This window comes from Myodes glareolus, chromosome 21, assembly GCF_982192425.1.
Source record: "Myodes glareolus chromosome 21, mMyoGla1.1, whole genome shotgun sequence".
Lineage (NCBI taxonomy): Eukaryota > Metazoa > Chordata > Mammalia > Rodentia > Cricetidae > Myodes > Myodes glareolus.
In genome coordinates this window covers 57,760,611-57,776,772 of record NC_142046.1, presented here as the reverse complement: position 1 = coordinate 57,776,772, position 16,162 = coordinate 57,760,611, and the positions used below count along the sequence as shown (strand labels likewise).

General features: G+C 41.5%; 1 protein-coding gene across 4 annotated transcripts in view; it reads left to right on the top strand.

Moving 5' to 3' along the window:
- Ccdc141 (coiled-coil domain containing 141) overlaps positions 1-16,162 on the top strand; it is a 137,823-nt gene that overhangs the window by 49,930 nt on the left and 71,731 nt on the right. For all 4 annotated transcript variants that reach the window (XM_087900092.1, XM_087900091.1, XM_087900090.1 and 1 more), the window contains 2 exons: positions 2,767-2,883; positions 13,872-14,066. In XM_087900092.1, coding sequence (XP_087756218.1) covers positions 2,767-2,883; positions 13,872-14,066 — 312 coding nt within the window. The remainder of the gene's footprint in view (positions 1-2,766; positions 2,884-13,871; positions 14,067-16,162) is intronic.

Here is a 16,162-nt window from a genome sequence, read left to right as displayed (position 1 = left end):
TGTACCCCACAGCACAGGTGGTAAGCCTGATCTAGGAGGCTGCTCTTGTGTCTGAATGCCTTATGATGAAGTGTAACACATTGACGATGAGCTACTCCAAATATTCATACCAACTTGTTTCTGTTTCTTCTTGAAATGCGTCTGGTCAGGAAAAAAAAATGTGTAGATCTCGAGGGCTGCATGTTTTGAAAGGTGAATATATGAGTGAGAGAAAGATGCTGATTATCAGCAAAGTTTTCTACCTACGAGGCGTTGCGCAGTAGGGACCATAGCTTTTGAGGGCTGAAAGAGCGTCAGGCAAATCTACAGGAGAAAGTCAGTCAGTGCCATGTAAAAATCCAAATAAGCAGTTGCAGCTGTGCATACTCTTAATCCCAGTGCTTGGGGAGCAGAGGCAGGCAGAGATCTGTGAGTTGGAAGCCCACCTGGTCTACATATCAAGTTCCAGGTCACCTAGAAGTATATGGTAAGATCCCTTGTCAAAAAAAAAAAAGACAAAACAAAGCAAAAAACAAAACCAGAAAACCCCAAAGCCTACTCCCTCCTAGATTTCATCATCCCTGGCATGTGTTGGATGGCTAGCTCTTGACTCACAGATTCAATGGGACCGTCTGGGGCGTCAGCTTCTCACCTGTTTCAGGGAGCTTAGCGAACACCTGTTTCCACCCATTCGCTCATCGTCCATCTTAGGGGCCCCATGATAGCACATGCTTGAGATGTCTGCTCCCACCCCGACATTAGCTAGGAATAGAAAAGACTCACTCCCATCACTTCACAACTCAATAATTTCTGAGAGTTAGTGATAGTCATGATCTCTTTGGGGAAAATCCTCAGATCACCCCGCGAGTCACTGGTCCTGCCATAAGAAATTATTTTATAAAAAAGTAAAATAAACTTTATTGCTCTTAATTAAGTGACCTCTGCAAGTCCTTATGTGCATGCTGTGCTTTATCTGATTCTAATTGGATATCAGAAAAAAATGGCTTTAAGGAATTGTAAATACATTCATATATCTTGCAATATAAATATATTTACAGTTCTATATTTTAAATATACAGATCACATGAAATATATATCACATAATTTATTGATATTATGAAGAAGGTGTATTTCACATAAAAGTTGCTACAGGATCAATGAGTTTCTTTTGTTTGCATTGATAAAGGGCTAAAGTTTGACCAGCTGCAGAATCTCTGTTGCCCCATAACTTATTGTCTAGTCTATACTGGGAAAACGCTGGGTGGGTCCAAGCTTCTTCTCTGAGATCAGCTTTGCCACATCTGCTCCCTGGTGGTCCTGGGAACCTTAGTTCAGGTGAGCCTCTACCCCTGCCAAATGCAGTGTGAGGGACATTTTCAGTTCAGAACATCAGAGCTAACAGCCTTTTCCTCATCCTCCTGCTTCATGGCTTCCTTCCTGTTGCAGGAACTGGGAGAAAGCCCGTGGCTGCAGAGATAGTAGGCTGCAGAAAGACACAGTGTGAATTTTGGCTGTGTCCACAATTTTGAACAGGCTGCCATTTTTTGTTCTCGAGATTTGGCAACAGTGTCTCCAGACAGCAAGGCTGAAAGGGTGTAGGTTGCACGAGCCATGGTGACAGGCACAGCGTAAGAGCATTGGTTTTGGACTTGTGTCCACTTAGGACAGGTCTCTCCCCTGTCTCTGGATAAACTGCTACACCTCTCCAAATCCATTTACTTTTTCCTCTACATTTGTTTATATTTGATTATATTGTTCTTGTTATTGATATTGATTACATTTGATTATATTGCTCTTGTTATGGACTTATTGAGACAAACAAAGATGATGCTTTCAACCCAATTAGCAAAATATCTAATTTATAGTACGATCTCTTAAAACCTAGTTTTATGGGAATATTCAGGGAATCATACTATACAAATAGTACAAAGTATTTAGTACAAATCTAGCTGGAATCCGTTTCCTGGATATAAGGCCTTTATATATGGTCAGGAGCTGTAAGTCAGAAGTCTCACATCAAGTTATGGTGTCTCTTAAAAACTGGCATCTCTGGAAATGAGCGCCTCAGGGACTTAGAATGCTTGTTCAGTTTGTGGGAACCCTGGGTTCAGCATCAACAGTACCCCAAAGTTAATTAACAGGAAAAAAATTAAAGGAAGAAAAATATATATTGCTCTTTTCAAGTTCTTTTCAAGATATTTGTTGTTTAGATGTTGTATGGCATGTGTCGTGAATCAGCTACACATGAAACTGAACTGTGCTCTTATAAAGTCAGTGGAAATTTAACACCATTCCCATTTGGCTTCTCAAGGCAGATTTCTACCAGTGACAGCAAACTAAATACTTTTGCATTTTCTTTTTTATGGTAGGAAAATAATTCCACATATGCTGTTCAATATTTTTAACTGGGTTCTATATTCAGATTCACGTTTATATATAGAAAGAAAGTTATCTTTGAAAACAAAGCAAGATTTCTAGACCGCATGGGAATGCCCGGCTGCTGCTTTGGAGATAATTCTGATCATTTCCCCCGCTCCATAATCCATGGAGCTGCTAAGCGATCCCTGTGCTTTTCTGGGATTGTTTTGTCTTTTTTCTCTTCCACATTTGTAGCCTGAAGTAAAAAGAACATTAAAAACCTAGATGATATTAACTTCATATATATACATTTGTCTCTGTAGAAAGAAACTGAAATACTTGGTTTTGAAGTATTGTGGAATTATTTCTGAGTTTTAATCCTTTATCCCGGTCATCTAAGCACTGACACTTTCTTCTCGCCTCTCCCAGGTCACTTGTTGGTTCCAGAAAACGATAAGAGATCTGCAGGAACAGAGTCTGGGCTCCTCACTTTCCAACAACAAGGAGCTAATCCGTAAGCACGAGGACCTGGAAGTCAGAGCTAAGGTAAGACACAGTTGAATAAGTGGGAAATGCAAATAGAATTTCTCTTCAAATATGGTTGAATCCGCCATTTATACTGGGTACCAAGAGAAAGAACTATTTGCTTTGAATAATCTACTGATTTCATGGAAATGATCATTAGAGAATTAGGAATCACTGCCCTCTGACTCTAGAATAACAGTAAGACTTCTTTTTCTTCTTCTTCCTCCTCCTCTTCCTCTCCTTTTCTTATCCTTCTTGCTCTTGTTCTCTCTCATGCATATATACACATGTGTGTGCATGTGCACACACACACACAAATCATAATTACTGTCATGACTACCATGCTATGATGGGTTATATCTCTCTATATGAAACACTAAAACCAAACTACAACAAAAGCAGTTTTAAGTTTCTGATGTCTCACCACCCAAAATATTGGATACACTAAGTTCCGGCTGTATCCTCACTCAGAACATTGGACACACTTTGCTCCTCTGTACCTCATTTTCATGGGCACCTCTAAAAAAGAAACTAAGGAAGTCCTGGGGAAAATATGTGTGTAAGCACTTACCTGTAAGTAGTAGTCCCCAAGCGTTTACTTTTCCATCCATCAGGCAAACTTTCAGATGGTTTTTATGGTAGTTTGAATGACATTTGCCCTCATAAGCCTATAGGAGTGGCACTATGAGGAGGTATGGCCTTATTGGAGTAGGTGTGGCCTTGTTGAAATATATTACCATGGGGGTGGGCTTTGAGGTCTCCCATGCTCAAGATATGCCTAGTGTCTCAGACCACTTCCTGTGGGATCAAGGTGTAAGAACTCTCAGCTCCTCCAGCACCATGTCTGCCTGCACACTGCCTTGCTTGCCACCATGATGATAATGGACTAAACCTCTGAGCTGTTAAGCCAGCCCCAATTAAATGCTTTCCTTTCTAAGAGCTGCCATGGTCTCTTCACAGTCATAAAAACCCTAAGTCAGACAGTTTTCATCTGTGGGTTTTCAATAATCTTATTCTTTGAGAAACGATTCAATTTTTTACATGTCCCAAATAGGAAGCAGCATGTTGCCTTCTGGACTCGTGTGTGTGCAACCATGAGAGGGGACGGGGGATGTCATTTTCAGAGAGAACTGATTGGAAATAAGGCATGGAGTGGGGGTCATTTCTGAACCTCATGGAAGTAACCAGGTTCACAGGGAAGGTGGGTGTCTGTGCTTCCCACGGTGAGGCTGGACAGCAGGGACTGTGGCTGTCAGTTTTGTCAGTTTTTTCTAAGTAAGCTGCAGAAATTACGCCATTGTTTCCTGCTGGAGTACATTCAAATTGAGAAGTGGATTAGCTTTTACAGCGTTCAGTGAGGTTTCAGAGTGTGCTGAAATAGTTGAGGGTGTTTAAATAGAACCTTGGAGAGTGAGTCATTGTTTTAGCTATGCCATTTTTATTTAATATGGAAATGATTTTCCTTTCGCATATATAACTGAGAAGGGAATAGAGATCGTGGATTATTTTAAGTCATCCTTAGATGGCATCGTAAGTCAACTTGTTACCCCGAGTTGAGAGTCAGTGGGCAATGAGATGCCCTTGGACAGGAGAGCCTTCTCTGCAGTTGAGATTGCATTGCAAACTCTACAGGAGAACACAAGAGAAATGAGGCTGACAAAAACGCTTCTGGTAATCTTAGTGACTTTAGAGGTGGGTCATAGTCTCTTTAGAGATGGAGGTTATTAATCTGCATCTTCCAGAGAGATTTACAGCCATGCCATGCAAACATTCCTCTCAGCTTCCCCATCAAACCTAGAGCCAAAGCTTGTTTTACAATTCCCCCATGAAAACTTGCATGCGTGCTGAAATTTACAAGGAACTTAGAAGTGTTAGTCATGCACGCCCATGCTCTCCCTGGTTTTGACAGATGAGAGTGCAGTCGTTATGAAGGCCTTTATCAACAGTGGTCTCTACAGTTCAGAGGCGCAAACTGAGAGTGATGTGTAAAAACGTTACCTCCTGTATTTGGGTCCAGTAGTGTTCACATCCACCAGCTTTAAGACCCAAAATGTCTTCCATGAGTCATCTAATCTGATTTTCCAGGCCATTGAAAATATTTTCCACTTGTGGTTGACTTCATAAACTAGATTTGTGATCTTGGCCCCAGGTTCCTGTAAATAATATTATTAGACTATCTTGTGAAAAGCGCCAGCGCTGTGGTCCCACAGAAACATTATTCAAAGGAAAAAGGCAATGGTGAAGCTTTCTAGTGTGGGAAAAGGAAGTAAAGTAGAGCTTCCTGCAGGTTTATTTGAATAATCTGTGTGAATAATTACCACCTCTACAGCCACTATATGCTGATGTTCCACGCTATTTTAATTTGAAAGAAAAAATTGAAATTTGGTAGTGTAGGTCTCTTTGTTCCCATTTCAAGCCATCACTACCCCTGGCCATTTGGGGTATTTAGATTGTCCTACAATGTTACGTGAACATTAGGATTGACCTTCCATTTCTTCAGATAGAGCCCTGAAGATCCTGGCAAGTATTTTACTTTGTGTCTCTAGATATTTGGAAGACTATTACTCTCTTAATTTTTTTTAAATTTTATGTTATGTGTATGGGTGTTTACCTGCATGTATATCTATGTACCATAGATTCAATGTCCACAGAACCAAAAATGGGTATTGACTCCCCTGGAACTGGAGTTACAGATGGTTGTTTGCCACCATGTGGGTGCTGGGAACCAAACCCAAATTCTGTGGAAGAACAGCCAGTTCTCTTAACCACTGGGCCATCTCTCCAGCCCCTAGTGTTGCCATCTTAACACTATTTAATTTTCTGATTCATATTCGTAGAATGTCTTTCCACTTATTTAGGCATTTTCTGGATTTCTCCCCCATTTTCAGCAGTTGATAATGTTCAGTGCACTAATCTTGTACTCTTTTCATTAAATTTCTTCCTATTTTATTATTCCTTATACTACAATAAATCAAACTGTCTTCTAATTTCCTGTTAAAATTGTTCATTGTTAGTCTATAAAAACAAAGTAGATTTGGGAGTGGTAGTGGATTAATTCTGAGAGGCTGTGAGTAGCCCACTGGATTTTCTACATGTATGATCATGTCATACACAAACCTCTTTTACAGTCTCTGCTATTTGTTTCTTACTCGTCTGTCGTGGTAGTTTGAATGTAATTGACCCCCAAATCTCACAGGGAGTGACCATTAGGAGGTGTGGTTTTGTTGGAGTGGGTGTGGTCTTGTTGGAGGAAGTGTGTCACTATGGGGTGAGCTTTGAGGTTTCCTATGCATAGGAAGCTGCCCAGTGCCTCAGTTGAATTCCTGTTGCCTGCAAGATGTAGGACTCTCAGCTCCTACTCCAGCGCCACATCTGCCGGCACACTGCCTTGCTATGAATAATGGACCGAACTTTGGAAACTGCAAGTGAGCTACCCCAGTTAAATGTTTTCTTTATAGGAGTTGCTGTAGTCATGGTGACTCTTCACAGCAACAGAAATCTTAACTAAGACACCTGACTCCAGAGAGAGAGAGAGAGAGAGAGAGAGAGAGAGAGAGAGAGAGAAAGAGATAGATTACTTTTTCAGAGTACTGTAGACCAGAGATTCTCCAACTACAGTAGGATGTATCAGGCTTAGGATGTGATCTCAGCAGTGCTTTCATGTGTAGCAAACTCCTATGTGATGCTGTTGATGTTGGCCTTTGAACCATACTTTGGAGGTTAAAGATATAAAGAAAAAAATAACAAAGCGAATACAACCAAGCAAACAGTGGAATCAAAGACAATATAAGTTGTAGAGTCCCAAAGACATTATAAATTGTAGTCATGGTTAAAACTTTGGTGTAAATTCTTCTCTCTCTCTCTCTCCATCCACTCACTCACCCATCCATCCATCCATCTTAGATTGATAGACATGTGTATGAAAGTTTGCCCGACTGTATATATGTGCCCCTTGTGTGTAGCTGATACCTGCAAATGTCAGAAGAGGGCATCAGATCCCCCAGAGTTGGAGTTACAGATAGCTGTGAGCCACTGTGGGAATTGTGGGAACTAAATCTAGTTCTCTGTGAGAGCAACAAGTGCTCCTAACTACCAAGCCATCTCCCCAGCCATGACAATATAAATCTAAATAGATCTCCAGTCTCTGAGGGTATGGACAAGATTCCTCATGTGTAGGACTTGATTTCCTTTGGCTTCTTGTCCCCTCCCCCATCTTGGACCCATTAAACAGGTGATTGAAGATCAAAAGGTAAGCATGTGATATTTCTGATTGTGTCTTTAAAAATATGTGGATGAGGAGTGGGGATGACCTGGAAGGAGCTGGAGGGGGGGGAAGCATGATCAGAATATATCTTTTGAATGAAAGCATATGATTACTCTCTGTAACTACCACTGAAATGGAATATTCAGTATAAAGGAACTACTTGTATATTTCTTTGATGCTTCAGGAGGTGTGGGGCAATACAGAGTTCAAATAACCAGTTTTCAGGTTATCCAAATATTTTCTTAGTATTTCACAAGCATTGGAGTGTTTTCTTCTTATTCCTGCATGTGTTAATTTACACAGAGAAACCCAGTACTGCGCTATTCGGTCTTCCGTCCTTCCCTGACTTCCTTCCCTGAAGACAGGTACAAAATTTATAAAGTTAAAATAAAGCATCCTCCTTCCTTAAGTCAGTCCACATCCTATCTGACGACTGTAGGGAAAAATCTGTGAAACAGAGTTGAATCTGCTGCTTTTGTACTCCTTTCTCTAGATTGTAAATCAAACCTGAAATGTCTCAAGGCAAAAACTAGCCATGCACTCTCAACATCAGGACACCTGCATCCACACATCTCAATTCTTCTGCCTTCATTTTGGTGAATAATTTGTTTTACTTGCCTGATTTTTAAATGAACTTCCCAATTATAAGCAGATGTCATTTTTCACAGAACATAAATTAGAAACAATTCCATCACTAACAGTCACAAATCTGTATAAATAGTATTGAGCTTGCCAGTGAGCCTTGGGAAAATCCATAAAAGACTGGGTTGTTGTTTTTTTTTTAATTGGTAACCCAATTCTTGTCTCTTACTTAGGGCTAGTTTCAAGCTCAGCAAACCATATCCTTTTAATTTCCAAGGGAAATTTGCATTTTAAAGCAATATATCTGTTTTAGAAGGAGCTAAGCTCCACAGAAACAGAAGGCTGCGGTCTGTAATCGCTAGGTTGGAGGCACCTGCTCTCACTGTTACAGCGCCCTCCGCTCACTCTCTGTAAATGCCTCAAAGAAGATTAGATTGTTTTTGTTTTGAGTCCTGATTTTCCCTCTTGTCTCCTGATTCTTTATTAGTCAGTCCTAAAATGGAAATTCCCACAAAGTCTGACTTCGTATAGTTCCTCTTTTCATGAAGCCTAATCAGATGGTAACAGCGGGCTGGAGTCCTGAGTCCTACAACTTCCTAGTGCTACTGTAGAAACCAGCGAGTGATTCCTCAGGTCCTGGCCGGATTTCCTTGGTTTACTATGCTCTCAGATTCCAAGTTCTTGTCTCATGGCCTCACTCGGAGCTGCTGACTCACGATCTCCATCCCATTCCTTTGTTTAACAGCTAAGCCTGGGCCGCAGGGGCTGTTCTGTGTCACGTCTGTCACCTGTCTCTGCTGCTTCCTCATTCTGGATGATTCTGAGACAATCGGCATAACTTTTAATTGGATACATTAGAATATATTTATGTCGGCCGTGAAAATTTATTTAATTAGCATTGGTTAATTCCCTGTTTCATCCTATATTCATTTATTACTATTATTTTGTGCATGGGTGTTTTGCCTGTCTGTGTGTCTGTGTGTCTGCGTGTCTGTGTACCACATGTCTGCCTGGTACCTCATGGAGGCCAGAAGAGGGTGTTGTATCCTCTGGAACTGGAGTCCCAGACATCTTATAAGGGGCCACGTGGGTTCTGGGAATCAAAGCCAGGTCCCCTGGAAGAGCAGTCAGTGCTCTTAACTGTCAAGCCATCTCTCCAGTCCCCGCTCTTCCTTCTTAACCCCTCCCTTGTTTCTTAGTCATTCCCACTTCCCACCACCTGTAGTCTTCACTTCCCCTGACTGCTCCCACCTTGACCTTCAGCCTTGTTTTAGACATCTCCGCCCATAGGAAATGCTTGGGAAAGTCTTGCTCTGGTCAGCTGCATTTCTCTTATGATCAAGAACCCTCTCACCCCCACTCCCACCCCTCCCACACCTGTCTCTACCTTTCCTTGCTTTGACTTACTACTCTGGTCAGGGCTGTCCCTTCTTCCATAAGCACCAACCCCTGCCTTCCCAGCTCCAAGCTCCCCAGTTAGAACTCCTACCCAAGCCTAAAGCCTGGGAGAGGGCATTCATTTCAGGTTCTTTAAACTGGAAGGGACAGTTGCTTTGCATTAAGCATTTGTTTGGTTCCCAGTCAAGCTCACAAGGATTCCTTTGGTATTAGTCAGCTATCGTGAAGAGATGCTGAAGAATGCTTTTTGGATTGTCCCCCATGCAGTGCGAGAGTTCTAAACTGTCGGCCGCTACTGCACAGGTTACTGAGCACAGAGCAAGAGTGCTGTAGGTCTCCTTAGTAACACGCTGCATCGGAGCCTACAGAAAGGGGGATACATGGAAGAAATTCTAGTCCTGAGTGCATTTTGTTTGACTGCAGATGATGTCTTCCATACTGTTAGAGGCAAGGGTTTGCTCCTATAATGAAGAGAGAGTGAATTAATATTCTACATACGGCTACAAAAGTTTTTCAGGAAACGTTTAAAAAAGCTATATAGGTATTTGGAAAATTTTAAGAAAGAAAAACCTAAAAAATGTTTATTTTGATTTTCTCTTCACATTCATGCCGTTTTTTTCTGAACGATAGCATGAAGAATGAAACAGAACCCAGTGCTTCAGAGATATTTCAGACTCATGATGGATTGCCAAACAAGTCTCTTGCCAAGTGTGAAGACAAGGCTTTTACTTGGCATTGTGTCTTCCGAAGCCCATTTCAAACTTTACTGGATTTATAAAACAAAATTTAAATTTTAGATTACAAGTCATCAAGGCAGAAGCATAATTTTTAAGAGGCCAATTTGTTTAGTTTTAATGCTAAAACTTCCATGATTATACAATCCAAACTCCATTTATTGGAATGATCACAACATGTTTTAGGCCACTTGTTGCCTGTTTATTACTACCTTATGAATATTCTACATTGTCATCCTAACATTTCCTGGGTTAGAAGTACTATAGCTTATTCTATAAAATATTCAGCTTTTTAAAAATAATTTTCACCATGCCAATAAAAATTATGATTCAATGAATATGAAGTAAATCTCAAAATATGATTTTAAAACTTTTCCAAAAGATGTTACTGCCTTTACAACCATTGTTCTAGTTTTTGTCTGATGATCACGGTGGGTAAAACACAAACAGAAGCCTTCCTTTTGTTAATTTAATTTAGTCTATTTCGCACAGAGAAATTTCTAGATGAGGCTGAAACCTCACAATTTCCCCTATAGTTGATTTACGTATGTTTGAACCCTCAAAACATGCCCAGTAGATTCTCTGACACACTAAGCCATGGCAGGTGACTAATGCAACTACTTCACCAACCTGTAGGCTGATCAGAGTGTAGATAAACTGTGTTCTCTAAAAATGCTTTGGTCAATCAGGCTTTTATTAATTTTGATTGAAAAAAAAGAAACACCAGTCTGAATAAAGTAATAACCAACTGGGAAAAAAAGTGTTTTGGGAGGGGGCAAGAAATCTAAAGAAAACAGCAAAGATGTAAGAAGAAAGAACAGTGGTTCTCAAAAAATATAAATCTTGGGAAAATACCCTCTGCAGTTTCCCATATACTTTTTTGTTAGTTAGTTTTGTTTTTCGAGACAGGGTTTCTCTGTAGCTTTGGAGCCCATCCTGGAACTAGCTCTTGTTAGACCAGGCTGGCCTTGAACTCACAGAGATCCGTCTGCCTCTGCCTCCCGAGTGCTGGGATTAAAGGCGTGCACCACCACCACCACCGCCTGGCTTCCCACATGCTTAAAATCTACCTAAAACTAAGGAAGAATAAGAAGATTCCCCCATACTCTAATCACTGGTGTGGGGCTTTGTTTATCATGTGCTTTACAGATTTTATAGTTTGCTTCCAAACTTTATTTTGCCACAGCCATTTGTGTCAGTGCCAGCCACAGCGCCTGCTCTGCCCTGCTGAACTATGGGCTCCGCTCAGTGGCCAAACACTGGGGAGAATAAAAGAACCCACAAATGTTCAAGCCAGGGTTTGGGGGGTGTTGCTTGCTTTGTTTTCCTTGCAATGAGAAGAAACTAGCCTAAATCAGATTCAGAAATTAATTTGGGGATATTTTTCGTTTCTAGCATAGCCTATCAATCCCAATCCCACAGGGTTATTTATGAAGAATCAGGCTAATAGATCAAATCTGGGAGCACTTCAAATACTGGATTGTGACGTACAGCTGATGAGTCATTAAACGAAGCTGCTGCAGAAACAGGAGCACCACCAAGTGGTGGTGCCAACACTGGTCTGCCAGGGAAGTCAAACTCAATTGCAGAAGTTTGCCCTGGAGCTACTTAGCAAGTTAGGGATATAAAGTTTTCTTCCAGACCCGCATCCTGCTCATTTCTAGAATTCTCTACAGGGAGGCTAAATTGCACATTTCTTTCATCCATAGATGAGACAGGGTTCTTTCTGCCGGCAGCCTGTGCCCTTGTAGGGATGTACCGCGGGAGGGCATAGTTCACAAGGCCCGCGGGTGGTGCACTCTGAACGCAAGGACTGCGAGGGAGCCCGTTTTCTCTAGGATGACCCTACAGTTGGACAGGTCAGCCTGGAAGAGGCTGGAAGGGAGCATAATGAGGAAGGACCTGCACAGCAGTTCCCTGACATAATCAGAATGTGTGCTTTCTGCCTGCTCGCTGCCATTCTTCCGGAGCGTAAACATTCCTTTCAAAAACATGCCTGCTCAACGCAGACTTTCAAATGTTCTCTGATTAAAATTGCCAGGTTTGTTTGTACCATCTGCTAATGCAATCATGTGAAATTCGGATTTTTCTGTCAATGAGTTAATCCTCCTGGTACTGAACCAAATGGGACCATAGATTTAAGGCTGAGGAAGAAATGGTCTGCTCTCAGTGAAACGGTCTTGGAATCAGCCTTGCTTTGGGAGCAGTACATGAAGTCAACATGTGTCTCTGCCCCATCTGGTTTGGGCAGTAACAGCCTGTCAGCCTTCCTCAATCTCTTACACATGCATCCCCGATTTTATTTTGTCCATCTCCCCTCACTTCTGAATTACACTGTGAAATCAAGCATGGAATGACAATGTATCATAAGGTATTGAATTACGTTGCCTTCTCCTCTGTAGGGAAGTTTTATGGGAAGCAAAGCTTATTAAACATACTGCAATTGTTATTTCTTTTGCTTTTCAAACTGGACTAGTGGACGTATTTTACTTTTTGAACCCACTTAATGGCGATCCATAACTTCCTTTGAAATCTTGCCTAAGACTGTAGCAAAAACAAGAGAAAGAAAAAAAAAAGAAATCTTTCCCTTTTCTTGTCCAGCTGCACTAATCCTCTATAAAATTCCCTTTCCATCAAGGGAACTTAGAGCAAGCTCGATTTCTATAGCAAATGGGATACTGAGTGGTGCAGTTTAAAAGGGTCACTACTGTGAGTGACAAACATGGAAATAATGGGATGACCCAGAGAGACAGCCTGAGCCCAGGAGTACACACAGCCACCCGACTTCCTCGGGTTAGGGATATGCACGCACCTCTGTCTAATTGGAAAGCCAGGGGAATGGCAGACCTTGGCTTCTGCTGGTGGGGACATACCCTGAAAATGCTTTACTGCAGAGTGACTGGACCCCTGTAAGACGTTTAACACGGAAGACACAGCAGGAATGGCTCAGAGAGAAAGGACTAAGATTCTTGCCATTGGGCTCCCCCCAGCCTTGACAAGGTTGACAACTGTATTTTTTAAAAAGTGTGATGGATTCAGATGACTTCTGAAAGTTTTATCTTAAAAAGAAGAATAAATAAAGCAGTAAAAGTGTCTCCTCAGAAAAATGCCTGGGGAGATACATCAGCGCCACGGTATAGAAATGCATCAGAAACCGCCTGCAGATTGCCCAAAGAAAACACAGCCAATTTTCTGAGAAGATTGAATAGAAAAAGTGGATGCACCCAGCTTTATTTAATGCCCGTGAGTTCATGTGAGAATGTAATTAAGAATGGAAAGAGATAAGAGGCTGAACCCGGTTCTTTGTCATTTCCTTAGAAGGTCGAGGTCTACTCTTTTTACCAGGATTCAAAATAGCAAGTGACAGTGTGTGTGGAGGGGTGTATGGGGGAGGCTTGCCGGGGGCGGGGGATTCCCACACACTTGACTCTGTACCAGAACATTCTCTCATGTGAATTTTCAGTTTTTACCCTAAAGGCAGACTGATGCGTGTTTTTAAAGAAAAGGCCTTCCTTTCCTTGTTGATAGAGAGCTTTATTAGTTTGTTCAATTGGTAAAACAAAATTAAGCCTGAGTTTGGGCAGGAAATTTTTTTGTTGTATCTATAATAGATATAGATACAGCTTTTGTTTTGCAGTAGTGGGATTTCTGATTTGAAATCAGAAGATCCTAGGGTGGTGTACGACTTGTATCATCACAGAGGCCTTATCAGGGCCTTGAGGAAGTTTAAACACAGCAGCTCTTTCAGCTGGTAGGGTTAACCCACCTGCGAAGGTGAAAGCCTGTTGCATCATCCTCCATGGTGAGCTGGGGCTGGAGAGGATGGAGAGGGTGGAGAAAGAACCTGTGCTTAGGTTTTGGTTCCTCTTCTTGCTTCCTATTTAGAGGCTCCGCCCTCTGACCTAAGCTCCCCCTCCTAATATCTCACATTCAAGGATTCCATGTCAACTTTGGATTTGGAAAAGGAGGCTCACACATTCGATTTATGACAGGATCTGCGTACAATCACTAAAGAGGATGTTCTCTTACAGGAGTGGAATTCCACTGTCGAGAAGCTGAAGAGCCAAGCCCTGGAGATTGTTCTGTCGAAGGACTTCACAGACAAAGAACACCTCCAGCTCTCTAACCAGAAACTGAATCGGCTTCAAGAAGAGTTTGGTCGACTCATGGGAGATAGAAAGACCCGGCTAACTCTGGCGAATGACTTTTTCAACAGTGTTAATAAGGTCAGTGTGAGATCAAGATGACAGTCGTAGGTACTTGGGCTGTCTGATAAGAGACCCATCGTGTTTGCTGGTCAGGGCACATTGCAGAAGGCTAAATTCCACGTAGAATATCAAACTGATAAAAATAGAAAAGAATTCTAAAAAATCATATTCCTATTGTGGCTATTGGTTGTTTTCATAACTAAGAGATTAGGTTTCGGTGTGTACAGAGTTACTTTTTAAGATGACTCTAAAGCTAGGTTTCATGATATACACCTTTAAGCCTAGTACTCAGGTGGCTGTGAGTTTGAGGCCAGCTATGTAATGAGACCCTGTCTTAAAAACAAGCAAACAAACACAAACCACAAATAAATAACCAACAACAAAACAACTTTTAAAAGCTTTCCCTTTAGAGCTGTCATTGGTCTGTTTGTGGAAGACACTATTTCCAGATTAAATTGTTTCTCCAAGAGATAAGGAAATATAAAATAAATCAGGTTGAAAAGAAACCTTAACAGTGTTACCAAAACACCTTTTGTTCTTCTCTTTTTTTCTTATTTTAAAGTTTTTTTAAAAAAAATTTATTTATTACGTATACAATATTCTGTCTATGTGTATGTCTGTGGGCCAGAAGAGGGCACCAGACCTTTTACAGATGGTTGTAAGCCACCATGTGGTTGCCGGGAATTGAACTCAGGACCTTTGGAAGAGCAGGCAATGCTCTCAACCACTGAGACATCTTTCCAGCCCCCTTGTTCTTCTCTTTAGAGAGTAGTTCAGGCTGGCCTCCACCTGCCAGTTTAGCTAAGGGTGGCCCTGATCTGACCTCCCTGTGTCCACCTCCCTAGGGCTTGGGCTGCTGTCATGCATTACCAAACCAGTTTATGTAGTGCTGGAGATTTGTGCACACTAAATGAGAAGTCTAGCACTTGAGCTATGTCCCTGATCCATTTTTGTTCTTTTAAAACATTTTTCTTTAGTTTATTAGGTGCAAATAAATAAATATTATAAATCTTCTCTGCATATAGAGTCTTAAGGTTAGAAACTGCCTGACATCAGCCACTCTGCTTTGGTCGTACACATTTAAGTAAGACAATGGGGGAATCTTGCTACAGACCATCAGTGGGTCTTCATGAGTAGAAGTGTGCTACTTCTCGTTGGTCAATACCTTCCTGTTGTAGCAGGTGATCCTGGGGGTGGTAGTGCTTATGAATCATCAGTAACAAGTCATTAGGTCAGAGGTGGAGCCTCTGGAATAGAATTTCCACCTCACCTTCTGCTACATGAGAAATAAGAAGTTCGTCTGCATCTCCAGGAGAGAGCCTTCATCACAACAGAATCCTGGTCCCTTCCGGAGCTCAGGTTTCCAACCTCCCGTTGCTACTGTTTATACATGCAGGTGGGGTTCAGTGTGTGTGGCTGCTGCCGTTACTTGGAACGTTTCTGACCTTTGCCACAGTCACATAGACCTCCAGACATCTGCACTGGAATTATTTAAACAATTAAATTTCAGCAATTTAAAGGTAGACGAAGTAACAAGCATAGGACAAGGGAAACTTCATACAAAACACTCTAAAATCGCAACACTGGTGCTGAGCGCCGTAAGCTACACGTTTACTTGATTGTGAAATTGTTTACTTACAAAAATCTTTTGAAAAGATGAGTAGTAAAATTCTAAGACAGAGAAGATGGCATTCTGGTAAGTCTATTAATTACTCTTGATTAACTGTGTTTTGGGGGTCTCACTGTTTTAACATAGGAAACAGATACAACATATAGCTGGAGATAATGAACAAGGTAGATGTTAATTACTAGTTATTTTTTTCTTTAGCAGCTCAATTTTGAAGTAAGAGGTTGTAAAAATTTCCATCACACCTTTGATCTACAGACTGAGTGAGCTGTTTCCAAGTCAACTGTTAATGCAACTCAGGGAAAGAGTAATAGAATGAGTTTCTATAAAGCAGTGCTTCTAATAGAAGCTGCGGAGCTCACAGCCTTGCAAAATGTAGACAATTCTCTCTCTTTCCCTTCCTCCCTTTCCCATTCCTCCTTCCTTCCCTCCTTCCCTTCCTCCCTCTGGCCCTTATTCTCTCTCCCTCTCTCCCCTCCTCTCCCCT